The 21,399-nt window shown below is 48.8% G+C and overlaps 1 protein-coding gene across 2 annotated transcripts in view; it reads left to right on the top strand.

Moving 5' to 3' along the window:
* MDGA2 (MAM domain containing glycosylphosphatidylinositol anchor 2) overlaps nt 1–21,399 on the top strand; it is a 413,027-nt gene that overhangs the window by 241,489 nt on the left and 150,139 nt on the right. For both annotated transcript variants that reach the window (XM_082229872.1, XM_082229871.1), the window contains exon 5: nt 8,360–8,492. In XM_082229872.1, coding sequence (XP_082085998.1) covers nt 8,360–8,492 — 133 coding nt within the window. The remainder of the gene's footprint in view (nt 1–8,359; nt 8,493–21,399) is intronic.

The raw sequence follows: 21,399 nt of genomic DNA, 5'->3' as shown, positions 1-21,399 counted from the left end.
GGTGACTATCTGCCAGGGATTCTTGAGCTGTGATTCCTGCAGTGCAGGGGGTTGGACTAGATGGCCCTTGTGTTAGAATTCCTGCTCCATGATTGCAGTCATGGGATTGTTGTCTATCACATGATGGTGTATGTTTTGACTCCACCGAGTGGGAAGTGACGGAGACAGGATGTTTGTGTTACTGTGTTCTGTGAAGTGGGACTATTGTCCTTTGTTTTTTCCCTTTGCTGTCTGATGCTAGAGAGAGAGGGAGCCATGTTGCAGTGCTCCTCCGTGTGTGTTTAGATGTCAATAAAGTAGATTAGCCAAAATGCTGAGTTGCTGAGGTCTGTCACACAAGTTGCAAAGACTCTGCAGATCCCTAAGTGTTCCGGTGTCAGTTGGCATCGGTCACTGTGATGTTCAGGCAGAAGAAAGCTTTTGAAGCTCCTGAACGATCAACCAGGAGGGAGGGAACATGCCAGTCGGGCATGTGCCTCTTCCAGGGTCCTACTCGAGTGTAGGACGAGCTCCTGACACCTTGGGGGCCCCTTCCAACGCTACAGTTCTATGCTTCTTTGATTCTATCTTTCTATCATCTGGCGACAGCTGCAGATACAACATCTGCACCTGTGATTCCTGCATTGGAGCCGATTGGACTAGATGCCCCTTGGGGGCCCCTTACAATTCTACGATTCCATGATTCTCTCTTGGGCCAGATCCTCCGGCGCATGAGCTGCCTTCCCAATGTGAGCATCACATTCGGCTCCAGACCCTTCCCCACTTGGCGGAGCCGCAGCTCCTGGGATCGAGGCGCGAGAACTGACGAGAGGCAACAAATGAGATGCTGAGTGTACAATCAGCAACCCGGCGCAGAACAACTTTCAACTTTCATAGATAATTCTCAACTAATGGCTCGGAAAGGCCCGTCACTTTCATCCTTTATTGCACCTGACAGCTTTATATTGCTCAGAATCGCTGGCAAAGCCTTGCTGAGGATGAGGCAGCGATGGGACCTCAAGAAGGAGTAGGGATTGCGCCAGGTTCAACACCGTGGGATTGGACTCCCTTCCTTAGGGACATTTTAGGAAGTTGCAGCCTTCTTCCCGGGTTGGGATCACCCGCAATGCTCTGCAGGATAGGGCCCCGGCTCAGGAGAGGCTCCTTGCTGGAACTGAATTGTGGATAGTCTTCTGCTGTGGACAATTTTTTGTTTATTCTATTTATATCTCTGCTTTTCCTTATTTAATCCTTGAGAGGCCACACGCAGTGAGCTTCATGGCCAAGCGGAGATTTGAACACAGCACTCCCAGGTCCTGGTCCAAAACTCTAACCACTAGACCGCACCGGCATTTTAAAATGCACTTTAAAATACAGTGGTACCTCGGGTTACAAACGTTTAAGGTTACAAATACTTTGGGTTACAAACTCTGCTAACTTGGTAGTACCTTGGGTTGAGAACTTTGCCCCAGGATAAGAACAGAAACCACGTGGTGGGAGCGTGGCGGCAGCGGGAGGCCTCATTAGCGAAAGCGCACCTCAGGTTAAGAATGGTTTGGGGTTAAGAACGGACCTCCAGAATGAATTAAGTTCGTAACCCGAGGTACCACTGTAACTGTGCAAAATAAAAATAAGAGCAACAGTAGCACCAATAATTTTCAACAGAACAAGCACACGAGATACAGTGGACACTCGGGTTGCGAATGTGATCGGTGTGGGAGGCACATTCGCAACCCTCAGTGGCGCGTCTGCACACACACAGGTTGCGATTCGGAGCTTCTGCGCATGTGCAAAGCGTGACCTAGCACTTCTGCGCATGTGCGACCGCCGAAACCCAGAAGTAACTCGTTCCGGTACTTCCAGGTTTCGGCATGTCGGTAACCCAAAAAAATGCAACCTGAAGCGTCTGTAACCCGAGGTATGACTGTACTTTACACCCAGAATGGAGAGACCTCAAGGCTAGTCAGATATTTTTATTTTTAGTAGTAGAACCCCAAGATCTACCAACCAGAGCATGGTGCAAAAGACGGACAGATTTTTTTTGTTGGTGGGAAAATGTTCCATTGAGGACTGCAATACCTCAAGGACCGCCTCTCCTCATATGAACCTACCCAGATCTTGAGATCATCCTCTGAGGCAGTGGGGTCGCAAGGGGGGGCGGTGCATGGGTGGTGCACCCCAGGTGCCATGTCTGGGGGGGGGGGGTGACAAGAAGGCACCCCATGGGGGCTTGCGGCGGTGTGAGCAGTCATCGCGCTGCTGCAGCCACATGTGAAGAATCCTCTGTTTGCGGCTGCAACTGCGAGCAGAGGATCCCGGTGCAGGCGGCAAACCGCTATGCACAGTGTCGCACACATGCACTGTACATAACAATGACGCACATGTGCTGTACATAGCAGTTTGCCGGCGGCGCTGCTCCAGCGGCGTAGGGACATTGGTGGGATTCCTCCGCCACCGCTACAGCCGCAAAAGGAGGATCCTGGCAGTGTCCGTACGGCACTGGAGCACCGGCGCCGACAAACCGCTATGTAAAGTGCATGTGCGGCGTTGCTACGTACAGCACATGCACTGTATGTAGCGATGCTGCACATGCGCTGTACATAGCAGTTTGCCACCCCGGGTGTCACGACGTCTTCGTTCGCCCCTGCTCTGAGGACCTTCTTCGTCGGCCTCCTTCATGAGATGTCCCTCTGAGAATGAGCCTTTTCTGTGGTGGCACCCCTTTGTGGGAGGCTGTCCCCAGAGAGGCTCGACTGGCGCCTTCATTAGACATCTTTAGGTGCCATTCAAAAACCTTCTTCTTCAACATTCTATGTCCTTTTCAATATGTTTATTTAAAATACGCTAATTTGAAATAGGTTTACTTGTGGGAGGCAGGGTTAAGGGTTTATGCTTGTTGTTCTTGTTTTTCGCATGAATTTTGTGTGTTTTCCTTTTGCATTTTTATGCTGTGAACCGCCCTGAGAAGGGGCAGTATGCAATTTTAAGAAATGGGGGGGGGGGGAAATAGAAATCAAAATCTGAGTGGAAGTTTTCTGTACGAGGAATGAATTGAGCGCTAGGTATTTTCGCACAGAAGTCCACTCCTTCCTTTCAACACCTTAATTTGGGTGCAGAAAGAGTCATTTCCTTGTAATTATGGTGTGTTACAGTGGTGATAGTGTTGAACTAGGAGCTGGGAGGGACGAGGGTTCAAATCCCCATTCAGCTATGGAGCTGTCACTGGGTGGGACCTAATAATAATAATAATAATAATAATAATAATAATAATAATAATAATAATAATAATAATGTATTTATATCCTGCCCATCTGGCTGGGTTTCCCCAGCCACTCTGGGCAGCTTCCAACCAAATATTAAAAACTCAACACAGCACTGAATATTAAGAAACTTCCCTTAGGGATCACTCACTGCCTTTCTCAGCCTAACCCACCTCGATGGGTTGTTGTGTCATTAAATGAGACTGGAAGAACAGCGTTCGCCTCCTTGGAGGAAAAGGTTGGGACATAAATGCAAGGCAGTAATCCATAACCTCAAAGCATTAGCTCCCCAAATGTCAAGGTGCGTTGGTAAGAAGCGTTCTCCCCCCACCCCCCACCCCAAGAAATTGACAAGGCCCCGTAATCCGGTGGGGAGATTGCCCTGTCAAAAGCGATCTCAGCCGCTGGATTTCATCTTCATGCCTCGTGGGTGATTCGCAATTTATTAATTTATTAATTATTATTGGAGGGACGGACACAAACAGGCTGACTGGCTGCTCTTTTGAGCATTTAATTAAAAGTGAAGGGCTCCTTGCGAGCTGGGATTCCTCACCTAATAATGCCGCGATACGGAAATGTTTATTATTATCTCCTTTATTAGATAAGTTCTTACCGGGTTATATGATATGTCACATTAAATTAGATTCCATTTTGGAATAGCGCTGAGCTTTTTAGGCTCCTGCCTGGGATTCTTTCTCTGCTTTGAATTTAATGAACAAATCAAGTTGCCGCCTTGATAACTGAGGGCTTATCGCTAACCTTTTCTATATTTATCAGAGGTCAGCTTGAATTAGTGTATCTCTCCCTGGGTGAGGGTGAGATTGGAAAGATGTTTATAAAAAGGACAAAATGTAATTAAAAGTTTAAGAATCGCCAGTGCTCCCCACAAATCTGCCTTGATGTCGGGGGTGGCAGTGGGCTGAAGCTTAATGCATGATTTCCATGTACACCATGCAAGGCTCCAGTTATTGTTGTTCTTTTTAAAGAGGATCGGGGGAAAGGCTGCTTGGATGCCGACTTTCCAGGGCTGCTGCAAGCCAGTGTGTGCGATATTGGACTAGAGAGAGTAGACCTATCTACTCTCACCCTTTGCAAAGGTCCCAGATCTGTTGGAATGAACTGGAATGCTGTCAGCCCTATCAGCAGTGTTGATACTTATGTTTTAATGTATTATGTATTAAGAATTAATATACTTATGTATTAATTAACGCAGGTGGCGCTGTGGTCTAAACCACTGAGCCTCTTGGGCTTGCCGATCGGAAGGTCGGAGGTTCAAATCCCCGCGATGGGGTGAGCTCCCGTTGCTCGGTCCCAGCTCCTGCCAACCTAGCAGCTCAAAAGCACACCAGTTCAAGTAGATAAATAGATACTGCTGTGGCGGGAAGGTAAAAGGCTTTTCCGTGCACTCTGGTTTCCGTCATGGTGTCCCGTAGTGCCAGAAGCGGTTTAGTCCTGCTGGCCACATGACCTGGAAAACTGTCTGTGGACAAACGGCAGGACTTAACCGTTCAGGGGTCCTTTACCATTACCTTTTACTTGTGTATTATTATTGTTGTTATTATTTATTATAATTATTATTAGCATTAAAGGTAAAGGAAACCCTGACTGTTTAGTCCAGTTGCAAACGACTCTGGGGTTGTGGCACTCTGTGGCGTTTGTCCATAGAAAGTTTTTCCGGATCATCATGTGGCCAGCATGACTAAGCCGCTTCTGGTGAAACCAGAGCAGCACACAGAAACGTTGTTTACCTTCCCGCCAGAGCGGTACCTATTTATCTACTTGCACTTTGAGGTGCTTTCGAACTGCTAGGTGGGCAACGGGAGCTCACCCCATCGTGGGGATTCGAATCGCTGACCTTCTGATCAGCAAGCCCTAAGCTCTGTGGTTTAGACCACAGCGCCACCCGCATCCTATTATTAGCATTATCAATCACTTAATTCCAAAATAGGATACTAAGCGGTTCACCAGCATTGAAAGCAATCACTCAGGCATTAAAATATGAAGATGGAATTGGTTGGCATTCGTCTGTCTCATGAGACAATGGAGGAGTGCACCGCTGAGGGTGAAGCGAAACTGTTGGAAGGTCGCAGCGCCTGCTGTGGCTGTAGAGACCGATATGGGAGAGACATGTTTTGTTGCAGCTGGGGCAGAGGAAGGCGTCCGGTTGTGCTGATACAGGCATACCAGGGCGTTTCTTCTCTTTGTTCCTCCCAGAGGTCAACCTGACTGTCTGTCTCCAAGCACTGCAGTCGTCTGCAAGGGATTCCCATGTGGGAATGTCTGCAGACATTTGGGTCCTTCAACGGACCTGCTACCTGAAGCCAGCTCCCCAAAGGGCACATCATGGAATAGAGGAGTCCCATTACTTCCCTTGTCCTTTTCCTACTTGTCCTAGAATCATAGCACTGTAAAGTTGGAAGGTACCCAAAGACAGCATTTCCCTGGCTCGACTTCATAGAATCAGAGAACTGTAGAGTTAGAACGGACCCCAAGGATCATCTAGTCCAATCGCCTACAATACGAAGAATTACAGCTAAAGACTGATGGCCTGGCGGATGACCATTCAATCTCTGCTTAGAAACCTCCAGGGAAGGAGAGTCTACCACCTTCCAAGAAATCGACTTCCAACTAACTCCATGTGCATCTTTGTTCCTCATATCATTGGTTGTCTGTAATGATGAAATTTTTGAAGAATAAGTTCAGGGTTTTCAATCTAGGTGAAATTGTTTCCAAAGAAAGGCGTACTCCACCACCAGTTGCAAAACATTGGTATCATTCGCTATATGCAATTCAAATAATAGATGCACTTAGAAGAGGCTGATGCCTTAAACAAATGAATTGGGTTTGAACTGAACGTAACTTCTCCTTACGAGGAGGGGTGGCCAGACATGTTTGCAGGCAGGAGGGGGGGCCTCACCCCCACCCCCCAAAAAGCAATTTTCATCATCATTACATATTGTAATTGCAGAGCCCAATTATGAGATTACATTTGCTGTGTTTACGCTAATTAAGTCATTAGGCATAATAAGTCTAATTACACAAATTGGCTGAGAAAAATTCTTTTGACAAATGTTTGAAATTTTCATGGCATGGACCCCACTCCGATTGGGAGGTAGAGGCTGTTTTTGGGGGTGGGGTGTGTTTTGCCCCCTCTGCTCGATATCTTCATAAACTTAATATGCAAAATACTTTATTGGTAGAGGTGGGGAACGCGGTCTGTTTTCAGTCTCATAACTCTGCTCCATCTTGTTACTGAATCCGTCCCTGAAAATCTGCATAAAACTTTACAACTTCATATGGATTTTGGAACAGGTTTTCTCCAAAAAAATATATGCATTTTCTGGGCATATTTTATCTTAGCAATTCCTAAGAGACTTTCAACTTGTTTCTTTCTCCTATTTTTGCTATGGTATTCCAAGAATCACAAAACCCAGCAGTTATGTTCCAAGCCAAACATTGGCCAGCTCACAATATTGCTGTACAAAATAACAACTCCGGTGATTCCCTGCAAAACTGTTTTCCAACAGTTAATGAGGAAAGAAATTGTATTTGAAAATTATCAAAGGAGAGAGGGGGGTGGGAATCAATAAAATGATCGTGGGTGGTGTTGGTGACTTTCCCTTCTTTTATTACACAACACACATTCGTCCTACAAGAACATAAGAAGAACCTCAGCTAGATCAGGCCAGTGGTCCATCTTTTGGGAAGCCATTGAGCAGGACCTGAGGGCAATGAAAGCACTCTCTGCACCTGTGGCCTCCAGCAACCAGGACTCCGAAGCATTTCTGCCCCAATCGGTGGCAGGACATAGTCATCCTGGCTAAGAACCACCCATGGTTCTCTCCTCCACGAATTTGTCTAATCCTCTTTGAAAGCCCTAAGAGGTTGATGGTCATCTCTGCCTCCTGTGAGATGGAGTCCCATAGTTCTTCATTTTCTGCATGAAGAAGTGCTTCCTTTTTATTTGTCCCCCCACCCCCCCGTAAAACTGGAACTCATAGGCATCCAATGAAACTGAAAGTTGGAAGATTCAGGGAAGAGAAGTTGGCCAACAGCTTGGATGTCTTCCAAAGAGTGTTAGACAAATTCATGGAGCAGGAGAGGGCTGTCAATGGTTATAAGCCAAGATGGCTATGCCTTGCCGCCACATGCTTCTGTGTGCTGGGCCCGGGGGTAACCTGAGAAACACAGTTCAGGTCCAGTCCAGGATCCGAAGGTTCCGCTAGGAGTCAGTCCAACAGGGCCAAGGCAGGACACGAGACAGGAAACCAGACAAGGAAAGATACAGGATCTCAGGCAGGATCTAGCATACAGCAATGTTGCTCCCGCAACCTGGGGCAGGGTCCGACAGACCTTTATCTTTGTTGGGGAAGTGGCCGGTCCTGGTCCCCCGGCGACTCACCTCCCTGTTTCGCCCTGTGAGTCCTCAGGTCTCTCCTTCTCTCAGACCTTAGTCTCTGCAGCTTGGGAGACGTTGGTGGGTTACTAGACCCAGAGGCCGCCTCAGCCTCCCCTGACCCAACCGGTAGTGGAGCAGCTGTAAGTGATGGCCCAGCTGGAGGCAAGGAGGTCATCTCCGCATCTGGAGCCAGGGCAGGCTCAGGCCCCTGACTCGGCCCAGATGGTGCTTGTTGCAGGGGAACCTGTGCAGACTGGGACTCTTCAGGATCAGGCCCCAGACTTGGTTCAGATGCCGCCTGAGGCAAAGGATCTGGTGCGGACTGAGAGTCCTCTGGTTCTGAGTCTGAGCCCGAGTCCCAGGCCATCACGTTCTGAATCCAAGGTGCTGTAAACCACAGGAGGGGAGAGTGCTTTTGAGCTCGAATCCTGTTTGCTGGTTGGGGACATCTGGTTGGCCACTGTGAGAGCAGGAAGCTGGACTAGATGGGCCATTGGCCTGATCCAGAAGACTCTTATCAAAACATTCCTCTATCCACTTCCTCCAAGCCAGGGATCATTTCATACATGTCTATCATGTTGGTTCTTCCTCGCCTTTTCTGCAAGCCGCAGAGTCCCAAACTCTGCAAGCTCCTAGGGGAGTCATTTCACCCCCTTGAGCGTTTGGGTTGCCCTTATCTAGACTCTTTCACACTCACAATTGTTTCTCCTGCTGCCAACAGGGTGAAACCAAGATCCTCAAGCTCAAGAACCTGCGGCCGCAGGATTATGCCAACTACAGCTGCATCGCTTCGGTCCGGAACGTCTGCAACATCTCCGACAAAATGGTGTCCTTCCGGCTTTCCAACAAAACAGGTATTTCACGATCCCCTGTTCTTATTGCTGTTGTCAGTCAGTAGGAGACTTCTCACCAAGCCCGCTCACTTTTTTGGGGGGGGCACGGGGAGCTCAGTGATTAGTGCTACCGGCCCATTTCCACCCACCATGTTTCCGTACTGTGCAGAGTTGCTCCCATACAGATTTACAGTCGTACCTTGCTTCCCAAACGCCTTGCGAGTCAAACGTTTTGGCTCCCGAACGCCGCAAACCAGGAAGTGAGTGTTCTGGTTTGGAACCCAAACATCCGACGCGGCTTCTGATTGGCTTACAGGAGCTTCCTGCAGCCAATCGGAAGCTGCGCCTTGGTTTCCAAACGTTTTGGAAGTCGAACGGACTCCCAAATCCAGGGAGGGCTGGGTTTTTTTTAAATGTGGAAATATGCTTTTCTGTGCGCTGCTCTGGTTTGCCAGAAGCGGCTTAGTCCTGCTGGCCACATGACCCAGAAGCTGTACTCCAGTTCCCTCGGCCTATAGAGCGAGATGAGCATGCAACCCCAGAGTCGTCCACGACTGGACCTAATGGTCAGGGGTCCCTTTACCTTCATGCTTTGGTTTCTATCCTCATTGCATTCTCTTCCCTCATGTTGTTAACCGTTCTTCAGATTCCATATGGGCAGCAACCGCCAGCCAGCCCCATTTGATGCTCTAGCACACAGAAAGTCTCTGGGGTGTGACGGGGAAGCGGGGTTGGGACCACTCGGAGACTTCCATCCTGAATGCAGGATATTCCGATTGGTGCTTCGCCCCCCCCCCCATCCTTCAGGCTGTTTGCCTGAATCCAGCCTGGATTAATTTATGCAAAACGCTTTCCTTGGGAGAGGTGGGCTGCCAGAGGCTTTGGGTGGGTCACCAGCCAAACATGGCTGCCTCTGCTTTCCTCTGCAACCCCCCCCCCCCAATCCTTCCTTGTTCCAAGTAAAGAGGAGCTACAAATTTTGAGCTGATGTTTGGTGGGATGCGATTTTGCAGGAAATGTCAAAACATTTTGGAGGACAGCAGACTCCAGGATGAATAATATCAATGCTGCCGAGGCACAGAGCACTCCTAAATAAGGGAGCTGCCAGCAGCGGCCTTAATGAGACTCTTGCTTTGTGTCTGGGATGAGAATTGGGGCCCCTTTGCATCTGGGTTCTTGGATCTCGCTGGGCTCCTTCCTTTATTTTTGCACGGAGAAAAGGAAACTTTTTCCCCAATTTTTTTTAATTCATTTTATAACACAAATAAACAACACAAACAGAAAAACAAACAACACAAACAAATTCTTGTCTTATCCTTATTTTTTCTAAGCATTGTTAGGTGGGCTTCCCCAAGTCCCCCCTATCTGATTTTCATTTTACCTCATCTTTAGCACTTTAGATATATCATAATTTCTAACCATTTTTAAATCACGCTTACTTTAACCATAAAAATTTTATCACTTACAAATAATACTATTTTAAAACACCCTATCTTCTACTTCTAACCCTACAGCCTATATCCACTTCCAAAGCTATTCTAAGATTTAAATATTAAGGAAACTCTTGGACAATGTACAGTAGTACCTCGCGTTACGTAACCCTCTGGTAAACTTCAAGATGCAAACACAGCAAACCCAGAAGTATTTTTCCGGGTTTCGCCACACGCGCATGTGCAGAAGTGCTCTACCGTGCTGCGCGCATGCACAGAAGCAGCCCTCAGGTTGCGGAAACCTTGGGATCCGACCGGACCTCTGGAACGGATCCCGTCCGCAACCGGAGGTACCACTGTACTGCCTGGGAGCGAATAGTCAAGGGTTTCCATTATGCAGCATATAGAAGAACAAGCCCTGCTGAGGCAGAGTCAGCATGGCTTCTGCGAGGGCAAGTCCTGCCTCTCAAACCTAGCAGAGTCCTTTGAGAGTCTCAACAAGCATATTGATAGAGATGATCCACTGGACATCACATACTCTCACTTTGAAGAAGCTTTCGACAAAGTACCTCACCAGAGACTCCCGAGTAAGCTTAGCAGTCAAAGCAGAGGTCCTCTTGTGAATGAGGAATTGGGAAGTGTCAAGGGGAATTGGGGTTGCTTGTGTGTAAACCTCTAGCTGTTCCAAACTGCTTAGGGGCGGTTGTGTCTTTCCCTGACTGAGCAGCCTTGCCGCTGCTGCTCAGTCGCTAGCAGAATCCGTGAGTGGGCGTCTCCTAAATTTCCTCCAGCATAAGAATTCCTTAACGGACAACCTTCGCCTCGCCTCTCTGCGCGGAAGCCTTCTGCGCAGAGTGGGCGTGCCGAGTGGTGGTCCTCCATCCTCCTCACTGACTTCACTGGAAGAGTCTTGGAGCCTCCTCTCCCTTCTTCCTGGTGTCACCTGGACTTCCTTCCCCAGAGGACGTTCTCTCTCTACCCTTACTCGTTCCCTCTCCTGCAGAATCTGGAAGCCTCGCCTCCCCCCTCTGCTCTGATGTCAGTTCCCTGACAGGAAGCAAAGGGTAGGAATTAATCGATGGTTCTCTGAATGGGGGGATGTAGAAAGTTGAGGGTCCCAAGAATGCGTTGGGGGACCAGGGGTCAGCCACTGGGAGAACAGGATGTTGGACAAGATAGACCATGGGTCTGATCCAGGGATCAGCAAACCTTTTCAGCATGGGGCCAGTCCACTGTCCCTCAGACCTTGTGGTGGGCTGGACTATATTTTGAAAAAAATAAATAAAAAATGAACGAATTCCTATGCCCCACAAATAACCCAGAGATGCATTTTAAATAAAAGAATACATTCTACTCATGTAAAAACACGCTGATTCCTGGACCGTCCATGGGCCAGATTTAGAAGGAGATTGGGCCAGATCCGGCCCCCGAGCCTTAGTTTGCCTACCCATGGTCTGATATCCATCAGGCTTTTCTGATGTTCTTAGAAGGAGTGGGCTTCAGAGAAGCCCCTTAACCTCTTGGTGAGTGGGGACTCAAACTCAGAAATCTTACTGGGGGGAGAAAGTCAAACTGGTTGCACAAATTTAGGTCAGGGATGCATCCCAGGGGCTGGTGAGACTGTCGGATATGGTCTCAGCAATGACCAGACACCAATGATGGAGGAGTCTTCAGAAGTCATAGCATCCTGGAGACCAAGGCAGGCAGGCAGGCTCACAAAAACATAGAGTTGGGAATTACCGTATTTTTTGCACCATAACACTCACTTTTTTCCTCCTAGAAAGTAAGGGGAAATGTCTGTGCGTGTTATGGAGGGAATGCCTACGGGTGGCATGCCTACGGATTTTCCTCCTCTACAAACTATGTACGTGTTATGGTCGGGTGCATGTTATAGAGCGAAAAATACGGTACTTATTGTGCTCTCTTTATCCTAAATGCACAAAAGATAAGAATTTAATTCCAACTCACCTGTAACCTGGGTAACTTACTGCAACACTGCAATTTAGTTCTTTATGGCTGGTTTTGTTTTATGTGGCTTGTTCGTTTCATGGTTGCTGGAAAACCTGCAGATTTGTAACTATGATGGTATGTTCTGTACTGACGGCGGCTGAGTCCTATGTCAATGGCAAATTGTTACTCAAAGAAAGCTTCTTCTTTTTTAAAGAAAGAACTAGGTAGTTGATGGCACTTTCACCTGCCTCTTGGCGTTCTACCAAACCTGAATCGAGCTTTTGCTTGCATTCCCTCCTGTAGGGAAAACCAGATCTGTCAATCAATTTCCTCCCCGTTAGAATTTGTCCCTGAGCATCCCGGTTCCCGGTGATCAAATCGAGTGGGAACAGCACCATTGCCTGAACAATCTGCTCCTGATCTAAATGATTTGTTTGGAGGTCTTCTGGGCATGCACAGTTTGCCGCAGCTTTCCATTTGGGTTTCTCCGCTTCCTCCTTAGAAGTGGCTGAAGCACATGAGTGCATTGTGCGCTCCTGATTAAAGCTGGCGTATCCATGCTCACTCTTGCGCAGTGGAAACCACTAAGGGGGAGAAAGGAGAATTGAAATTAATCTTACCATTTTTCAACAGGTGGGGTGCAGCAGGTGGCAGAAACAAGGAATGGAACAGGAACAAAAGCACGTGCAGACATCTGCTCACCCCCCCCAGCATTTTCAAAAATGGCCCCAATCCTCTTTTAAAGCCTTCCAAGTTGGCGGCCATTGCTGCCTCCTAGGGAGCAAGTTCCATAGTTTTAAATATGCGCCGTGTGAAGAAGGACTTTCTTCTCTTCTCCTCAGCGTACATCCCTGTAGTTCTCCAGCCAAGTAATGTGTATAAAAATGCCGATATTGGGGTAAATTGTGCATCTAAATGCCCATATTACTGAAAATAACATACAAGAATGCACTGTATTAGGGGAAATTGCTTTGCAAGGCTGTGTGCATTAGGCAAACTTGCATACTAATGTGTTCGTGAAGGGAAGTGCACACTAAAAAGCCTGTTGAATTTTCAGGGGAACTTCTTCTTTTTAAATTGCAAAGCAATGTGGAACTGAAGTTTAGACCAGAAAAATGAGAAACTGGACCTGGCAGATTCAGGAACTCTTAAATCCTCACCACACCTGAGATATTTGAGCTGTGTGACAGAATAGACTTTTGTCATTATCGTCAAGAGAATATATGCAGCTTCGGTGGGGAAAACATTCGGTAAGGAAGGAGTGTCTGAATGCTTTGCTCAGCCTGTTGACAAAGGTGAGATGACTCTGTTTGTGGGCCTGGAGCCAACACTATTCTCAGGCTCAGAGATTTATGCCTGCGCTGGGGAGTCAGCTCTGAAAAAACTCTGTCTCCAGTGTCCGCTTAATATCACAAAGCGATCACGACAACCGCCTCCCAGAAAGCAGCTGATGGTCAAATAATGTAAAATCCACACCATTCACTGGGGATGGTGGTGGAATTAATTTTATTCCAGCATCCATTTCCTGCTGATATCCATGCTTTATGGAATTCGTAAAACTGGGATTGTCTTTTGGACATTTTATCTATGGGGGAAAAACCACTAGTCACCAGTATTTGAAAATTGGAAATTGTGAGAGGGGGGTGGAACTTAGAGGTCCTTAGCCCAATGGCCAGAATATAAGGAAAGCCTGCAGGATCAGCCAATGGGCATCTTATAGAATCATAGAGTTGGAAGAGACCACAAGGGCCATCGAGTCCAACCCCCTGCCAAGCAGGAAACACCATCAGAGCACTCCTGACATATGGTTGTCAAGCCTCTGCTTAAAGACCTCCAAAGTAGGAGACTCCACCACACTCCTTGGCAGCAAATTCCACTGTCAAACAGCTCTTACTGTCAGGAAGTTCTTCCTCATGTTTAGGTGGAATCTTCTTTCTTGTAGTTTGGATCCATTGCTCCGTGTCCGCTTCTTTGGAGCAGCAGAAAACAACCTTTCTCCCTCCTCTATGTGACATCCTTTTATATATTTGAACATGGCTATCATATCACCCCTTAACCTCCTCTTCTCCAGGCTAAACATGCCCAGCTCCCTTAGCCGTTCCTCATAAGGCATCGTTTCCAGGCCTTTGACCATTTTGGTTGCCCTCCTCTGGACACGTTCCAGTTTGTCAGTGTCCTTCTTGAACTGTGGTGCCCAGAACTGGACACAGTACTCCAGGTGAGGTCTGACCAGAGCAGAATACAGTGGCACTATTACTTCCCTTGATCTAGATGCTATACTCCTATTGATGCAGCCCAGAATTGCATTGGCCTTTTTAGCTGCCGCGTCACACTGTTGGCTCATGTCAAGTTTGTGGTCAACCAAGACTCTTAGATCCTTTTCACATGTACTGCTCTCAAGCCAGTGGTGGAGGAAGGGGCCGGGGGCTGGTCTGACCCAGGTGCCATCTCTGAGGGGGTGACAAGAAGGTACATAGCGGTGCTGCGCATGCACTGCCAGGCGGCTTGCCCTGCCCCACTGCAGCCACGGGCAGAGGATCCTGCCATCATCCGTATGGCACATGTGCGGCAGTGCCATACGTAGTGGCGCCATGCCTGCACAGTATGTAGTGGCACAGCGCATGCACTGTACGAAGCGGTGCTGCGCATGTGCCACTGGGCAATTTGCCCCGCCCCTCGACACCCCGCACCAGGTGCCGGCGACCCTTCCATTTCCCCTGCTTCTTTGCGTCTCCTGAAAGCCAATTTTCCCAGTGCAACCTGGCCATCAGCTGGCCGGGCTCCTAATCGACGGGTCGTCTGCCTTAATCAGAAGCAAACAATTAAGCCGATGCCTCAGCTCCACATGTGTTCATCAGGAAGGCATCAGACGTAATGGAGGTTTACAGCATTACACAGAAATGTAATTGGGTGCACTTAAACCCACCTAATTCACTGGCCGCTTGATTTTATCTGTGGGGCTTGACTGTACGTCACCTGAGTCATCGTGCTTGTCCTCGGATGCTCTCAGAGGCAGACTCCCTTCTCTCTCAAGCACCGCCGGAACTCGTGGACAACTAGTGAAGCTGAACATTGGAAAATTCAGGACGGATTAAAGAAAGCAGTTCTTCACTCAATGCATAGTTAAGCAGTGGAACTCCCTGCCACAGGAGGCCATCATGGCCACTAACTGAGATGGCATTAAAAGAGGATTAGACAAATTCATGGAGGAGGAGAGGGCTATCGATGGCTCTTAGCCAGGAGGACTCCACTCTGCCTCCACAGCTGGAGGCGGTGATGTTTCTGAATACCAGTTGCTGGAAACCATAGAAGGGGAGAGGGCTCATGTGTTTGACTCCTTTGTGCCGGTTTCCCACAGGCATCTGGTTGGGCCACTCTGATGGCTGTTCTAAGGGAAGGTGACATGGCACCAAAGGCCCAGTTCCTCTAGTGTGCAGAACAGCTCCACAGACCTCCTGAGGAGCCACCATAAATAACATCATTCTTGTTGGCCTACATCTGTCTTGGGAAGCAATGGAGCTCACTTCTGGGGGTGAAGTCAAACTGCTGTGTGAGCAGCGCTGGAGTGACCTGTCAGGTGTGCGTGCAGGAGCCAGGCCCTGTGACCAAAAGGACTTTGCAGGACTGGGGCCTTCCTAAGTTTGTTCTGGAGAGGCAAGGTGCGGCCGCACAGGTGAGGCCGCTTGGTAACTCACAGCACCTGGGGGCAAGAGCCAGGAAGGGATATAAGGTCAGCATTTCCCTTCGGCTCTTTGCCACAGCAACTCGTTTCCTGCCTTGCTGCGTTTGGCTTCTTGCTTCCTCATCCTTGAACCTCGGCTTCTTGACTCCTTGCTTCTTGAGCCTCAGACCCTTGACTTCTTGACTCCTTGCTTCTTGATCCTCGGACCCTTGACTTCTTGACTCCCGGCTCTCTGACCCTCAGACTCTTGGTTTCCTGGCTCCTGGCTTCTGGACCCCTGCTCCTGCTCCCACCCCGCCATCTTGCCCCCAGTCCTGACGTCCCCTGCCGGGACTTTGATCACCCGTGAACATGTGACATGTGACATGACCTCCCTGAGGTGTCGGCCTGGGCAGTGTGCCTGGAGATCCTGGGCTGCCCAGATGACAAGACCCAGCCTTGCTGACGTAGCCCACAGGAAAGGAGAGCAAGACGTTTGGCACCAGTCTAGGTGCAAGAGTTGCCATAAGGAGGCATGCAAGGTGCCACGCAACAGTCTTAGGGACTCCACTCTGAATTTGTGTGGGGTTTTCTCCTGAGCCTTTTCTTCTCCTGAAGATATCTCACAAGGCAGCAGAGGTTTAGGATGGAGTTTTCCTTCTTCTAGATGGGCTACCTCATCAGGTTGATGTTAGAATTCCTGCTCCATGATTGCAGTCATGGGATTGTTGTCTATCACATGACGATGTATGTTTTCATTCCACCGTGTGGGAAGTGACGGAGACAGGATATTTGTGTTAGTGTGTTCCGTGAAGTGGGACTATTGTCCTTTGTTCTTTTTCTCTTTGCTGTCTGGTGCTAGAGAGAGAGGGAGCCATGTTGCAGTGCTCCGTGTGTGTGTGTATGTAAATAAAGTAGAATATCCAACATGCTGAGTTGCTGGGGTCTGTTACGCAAGCTGCGCAAACTCTGCGGATCCCTAAGTGTGCCAGTGTCTGTTGGCATCGGTCGCTGTGATGTTCGGGCGGAAGAAAGCTCTTGAAGCTCCTGAACAAAAGACCAGGAGACCAGGCAACATGCCGGTTGGGCATGTGTCTCTACCAGGGTCCTACTCGAGTGTAGGACAAGCTCCTGACAGATTCCCTGTACAGCAGGTGCAGAAATCTCCTCCTTGACAGTTGGACCCACTTTGGGCCTCATCCACTCAGTCTGCCGCAGCCTGTCTTGGCATGCAGGGAAAGTCCCTAACTTGCTGAGGGTTTGAGACCCATCGACTCCCCTCACCTGGTTCAGCCAGCCAGTCAAAGCTGCTTCACAGGATTGTGGCTGCTGTTGCATGTGAACAGTTTCTAGGAGCCACAGGTGAGAGCTGAGTGCAACGTGGGAACCAAAGGTGGACAAACTACCCCCAAAGGAGCATGACATGTCCACTACCAGGGGTACTACACCTCTCTTTACTCTCTATGTATCGTCGTCGTCATTGTCACCACCACCATCAGAATAATAAAATAATAATAATAAAATTTCTATCCTATCCTTTTCTCCAAGGAGCTTGAGGTGGTGAACACAGTTCTTGCACTCCTCATTTCATCCCACAACAACCCTGTGAGGCTAGGCTGAGAGGCAGGGACTGGCCCAAGGTCACCCGCTGAGTGGCGATTTGAACCCTGCTCCCCCAGGTTCTCGTCCAGGGGTCAGCAAGGTTTACCTCGCCTGGGCCGGTTCACTCCAGCGGAGATCCCACTGTGGGCTGGATCATGCACATGCGTGAGTGCCCGCTACTTCCAGCGTCTGCACAGACTTCTTTTCTGGTGTATGCGTCCGCGTAGACATGATTTCCAGCGCAGCGGAAGCGAGTACCCACGCCACGCTGTGCTGGTTCAGCACCGCGCATGGGGATTCACCGAGCAGGCAGCTGGGTTCGGGGGTGGCTTGTGGGCCTGTTAAACGACCCCCGTGAGTTACTTGTGGCCCATGGGCCTTAGGTTGCTGACCCCTGTTCTAGTCCAGTGCTTTGACTACTATGCTACATAAGCTAAGCCAAGGATCAGCAATCGACTACATGGAATTGGCAGAAATGACTGGCAGAATCCGAGACCAGGGAGAAGAGTTGGTGAAAGAAGACTGGAAGAAATTTAAAGACTATTTACAGAAATATTGTAAAATTAATGAATGTTAGAAGGATGTTGGATAGAAATTAAGGGGTTTCCAGCTGTAATGCTTTAGGAGATACGAAAAAAAAAGGTTTATAAATGGTAATGGTAAGGATTTGCTGAACTAACAAATTGAAGTGGAATACCAAGAAGGGAGGTATGAGGAGGTCTGGGGAAATAAGCGTAAGGAAGATATGTTATGGAAAATTATTTGTTTTTTAACTGTTTTTTATGTTGTATTTTGTTTCTTTTTATTTTTTACTTTTTTTCATTGTTATATTTTAAAAAAACCTTAATAAATATCTTTTTTGGGGGGAAGCCGAGGATCAGCAAACTTTTTCAGCAGGGGCCGGTCCTCTGTCCCTCAGACCTTGTGGGGGGCCGGACTATATTTTGCCAAAAGAAATGAACGAATTCCTATGCCCCACAAATAACCCAGAGATGCATTTTAAATAAAAGGACACATTCTACTCATGTAAAAATACGCTGATTCCCAGACCGTCCATGGGCCAGATTGAGAAGGTGATTGGGTCGCATCCGGCCCCCGAGCCTTAGTTTGCCTACCCATGGGCTATGCTCTTCCTCCTTGGTCGGAGGCAGCAGGGCTTCCGATGATCTGCTGGGTTGAAGGCAGGCAGCGTTGGTGACCTCCCTGGCCCTTGCCAGCCCTGCGATGCTCAGCCGCTGCTCCGGCGATGACTTCATGCTCATTTTGCGAAGGCAGGGCGGGTGGATTAAGCCCACCTCTCGACTGAGATTTCAGCGGCCCTCAAGGCAAGGAGCACAATGCGGATGTTAGATGCTGATGGGTTGCTTAAGGAAGGATGATCCCCTGCAATCTGCCTGCCTTAGCGGTGTGGCGCTGTGTAATGAAATCATGTCATAAGCTGCCCTTTTATCTTCTCTCCTTAGGTCCAAGCTAAAAAGGTTGCCTCGACTCTTAATCTCGCCATTAAGTGTCGGCCTGTTTTGTCTAATGCTTTTTTTAGAGAGAGAGTGAGAGAGTGGGGGGAGAGAAATTCTTTTCAATGTCAACATATTAAGGAATTATCTGGGTGGAGGAGTGTATGCATGTCTCTGTGTGCGCGTTACAATATATAAATTATTCCTTTAGTAGGCAGAACAACAACTTGCCTCGCTCCGAGGATGCCTGTAATCCCCCGATAAGGAAAACAGCCCCTCTAATAAGCAGAACGGAGTGATAAAATGGGGTGGCTTCACGGCAGAGGCTTGAAATAGCAAATTACCCATGGCCAACAAGCAATAAGGCAGGGGTCAGCAACCTTTTTCAGCCGTGGGCCGGTCCACTATCCTTCAGACCATGTCGGGGGGCCCGAACTATATTTTTGGGGGGAATGAACAAATTCCTATGCCCCACAAACAACCCAGAGATGCATTTTAAATAAAAGCACACATTCTACTCATGCAAAAACACCGGGCAGGCCCCATAAATAACCCAGAGATGCATTTTAAATAAAAGCACACATTCTACTCAAGTAAAACCACGCTGATTCCCAAACCGTCCGGGGGCCGGATTGAGAAGGCAATTGGGCCACATCTGGCCCCCGGGCCTTAGGTTACCTATCCCTGCGATAAGGGAAAGAGGGATAGTTGGCAGTGGCTGGAAGTGGGCAGTGGGCACAGCCCATTTCTGGAACGACAGATCAGGTCCCTAGCCTATTTATTCCAGCATCCTATTCCCATGGCAACTCTCCCCTCCTGTGGTTTTCAAGGCTAGCAGCCAAAGAGAGACCTCTCCTCCTCCATTAAATTGTCCAATCCTCTTCTAATGCCATCCAAGCTGGTGGCCATCAGGCGCGCCATGTTCTGCCTCCATTTTGTGGGTGCCCGGAGCATGCGCATGAGATCACATGGCAGCGGAAGGCGCCGTGGGAGCCGCCATGGCCACAGGGATGCCCAACGGAGCCTGCCATGGGGGTCTGGCAGGTAAGACAGCGGGTGGCAGCAACGGGAGAAGGCCAGGCACCCACAGCCAACATTTTGTGGGTGCCCAGGCCACCCCCCCGCCAGATGGTGCCAGGTGTGGCCATTACTGCCTTCTAGATGAATGAGTTCCGCAGGTAAACTCTGCACAGGTGAAGGAGGATTTGCTTTTACATTGACTTTGGTGAGGTGTTTCTGTCTGCTTCCTCTGTAGGGTGGGCAGGTGAAGAGGGACCCAGGAAACTGCCTTAAACCGAGGCCGCACCCACACCAGGTGTTTAAGAATAATAATATAATATTTTATTGTTTCTACCCTGCCCATCTGGCTAGCCACTCTGGGTGACTTCCAACAAAAAATTAAAAATAAAAAGTGATCTGGGTGCTGAGAGCTGTTAGGAGGCCTCTATCCCCCTCACAGCGCTACAGTTCCCAGAGTTCACTTTGGAGAGAGACTGATTTGTGTTAATAATAATAATAATAAATAAATAAATTGGCAAATACAACACACCAAACAACGAAGTGGAATACATCATATAAACAGTCATGAAGGAGAATAAAAATACAAGATGAAAAAAACAATTAAGCTAAGAAGAACGAAAATGTATTGCATGGTGGGATACAAGGTTCATATATATGCAAAACATATCAAGTATTCATAAATGCCACCAGATAAAATCGCATTTACTTCATTGATTTATTGCATTTCTTCTTCCCACTTCTTCCTGCGAGGAGCCGGAGGTGGCGTATGTGGTTCTCCCTTCCCTCATCTAATTCCCCACGACCCCAATGACCCTGGGAGGAAGGTGAGGCTGAGAGGTGGCGACTGAGCTCAGGGTCACATCCAGCGAGCCTCTTGGCCAAGTGGGGGACTTGAACCCGGGTCTCTCCCAGGTCTTAGTCTGACACCCTAACCCATGGGTAGGCAAACTAAGGCCTGGGGGCCAGATATGGCCCAATCGCCTTCTCAATCTGGCCCCCGGACAGTCCAGGAACCAGCGTGTTTTTACATGAGTAGAATGTGCCCTTTTATTTAAAATGCGTCTCTGGGTTGTTTGTGGGGCTTAGGAATTTGTTCATTATTTTTTTCTTCAAAATATAGTCCGGCCCCCCACAAGGTCTGAGGGACAGTGGACCGGCCCCCTGCTGAAAAAGTTTGCTCACCCCTGCCCTAACCACTATACACCACGCTGCCTCTACACAGTAGCATTTACCAGAAACAGATTGGTCCCTATCAATTTGTTCCCCTCTACTTTTGAGTGATGGCTCAGTAACCCTGTCAGCTCTGCCGCAGCATATTCTCAAACCTCTGGGCAGGGTCTGCGCATACCACCAGGCAGACTTTGCCGGATGTGCTTCTTGCCGGATGCCATGCGCTAGAGGAGCAATGCCCCATTGCCCTCTCAGCTGCCTTGGAGTCTTAGACAATTACCGCCAGCGTTAATAAAAGACCCAGCCTTGGGGATCAGGAGACACTGCAGAGCGTCACCAGCTCCAATTTGCCACCGTTTTGCAAAGCGGCTGGTTCCCTGGCGCCTTGCGCTCATCACGCCCGTCCTCTGAAAGTCAGAGCCAGGGGTGAGGATGGGAGCCGAGTGTGGCAATCACACAGGGTCGCTGAACGTTTCACCGTCTATTGATCCCTGTGCCACCACTTTATTTCTCGCTGCCACCAACCAGGCCCTACCTGGGACAATACTGAGTCCAGTCAGGGTTAAGTTGGAACATAAGGTAAAGATAAAGGCACCCCTGACCATTAGGTCCAGTTGTGGCCGACTCTGTGGTTGCGGCGT

Source organism: Podarcis vaucheri (genome assembly GCF_965113315.1).
Source record: "Podarcis vaucheri genome assembly, chromosome: 1".
Taxonomy (NCBI): domain Eukaryota; kingdom Metazoa; phylum Chordata; class Lepidosauria; order Squamata; family Lacertidae; genus Podarcis; species Podarcis vaucheri.
Note: the sequence above shows the minus strand (reverse complement) of the source record. Positions and strands in the feature narration are given on the sequence as shown.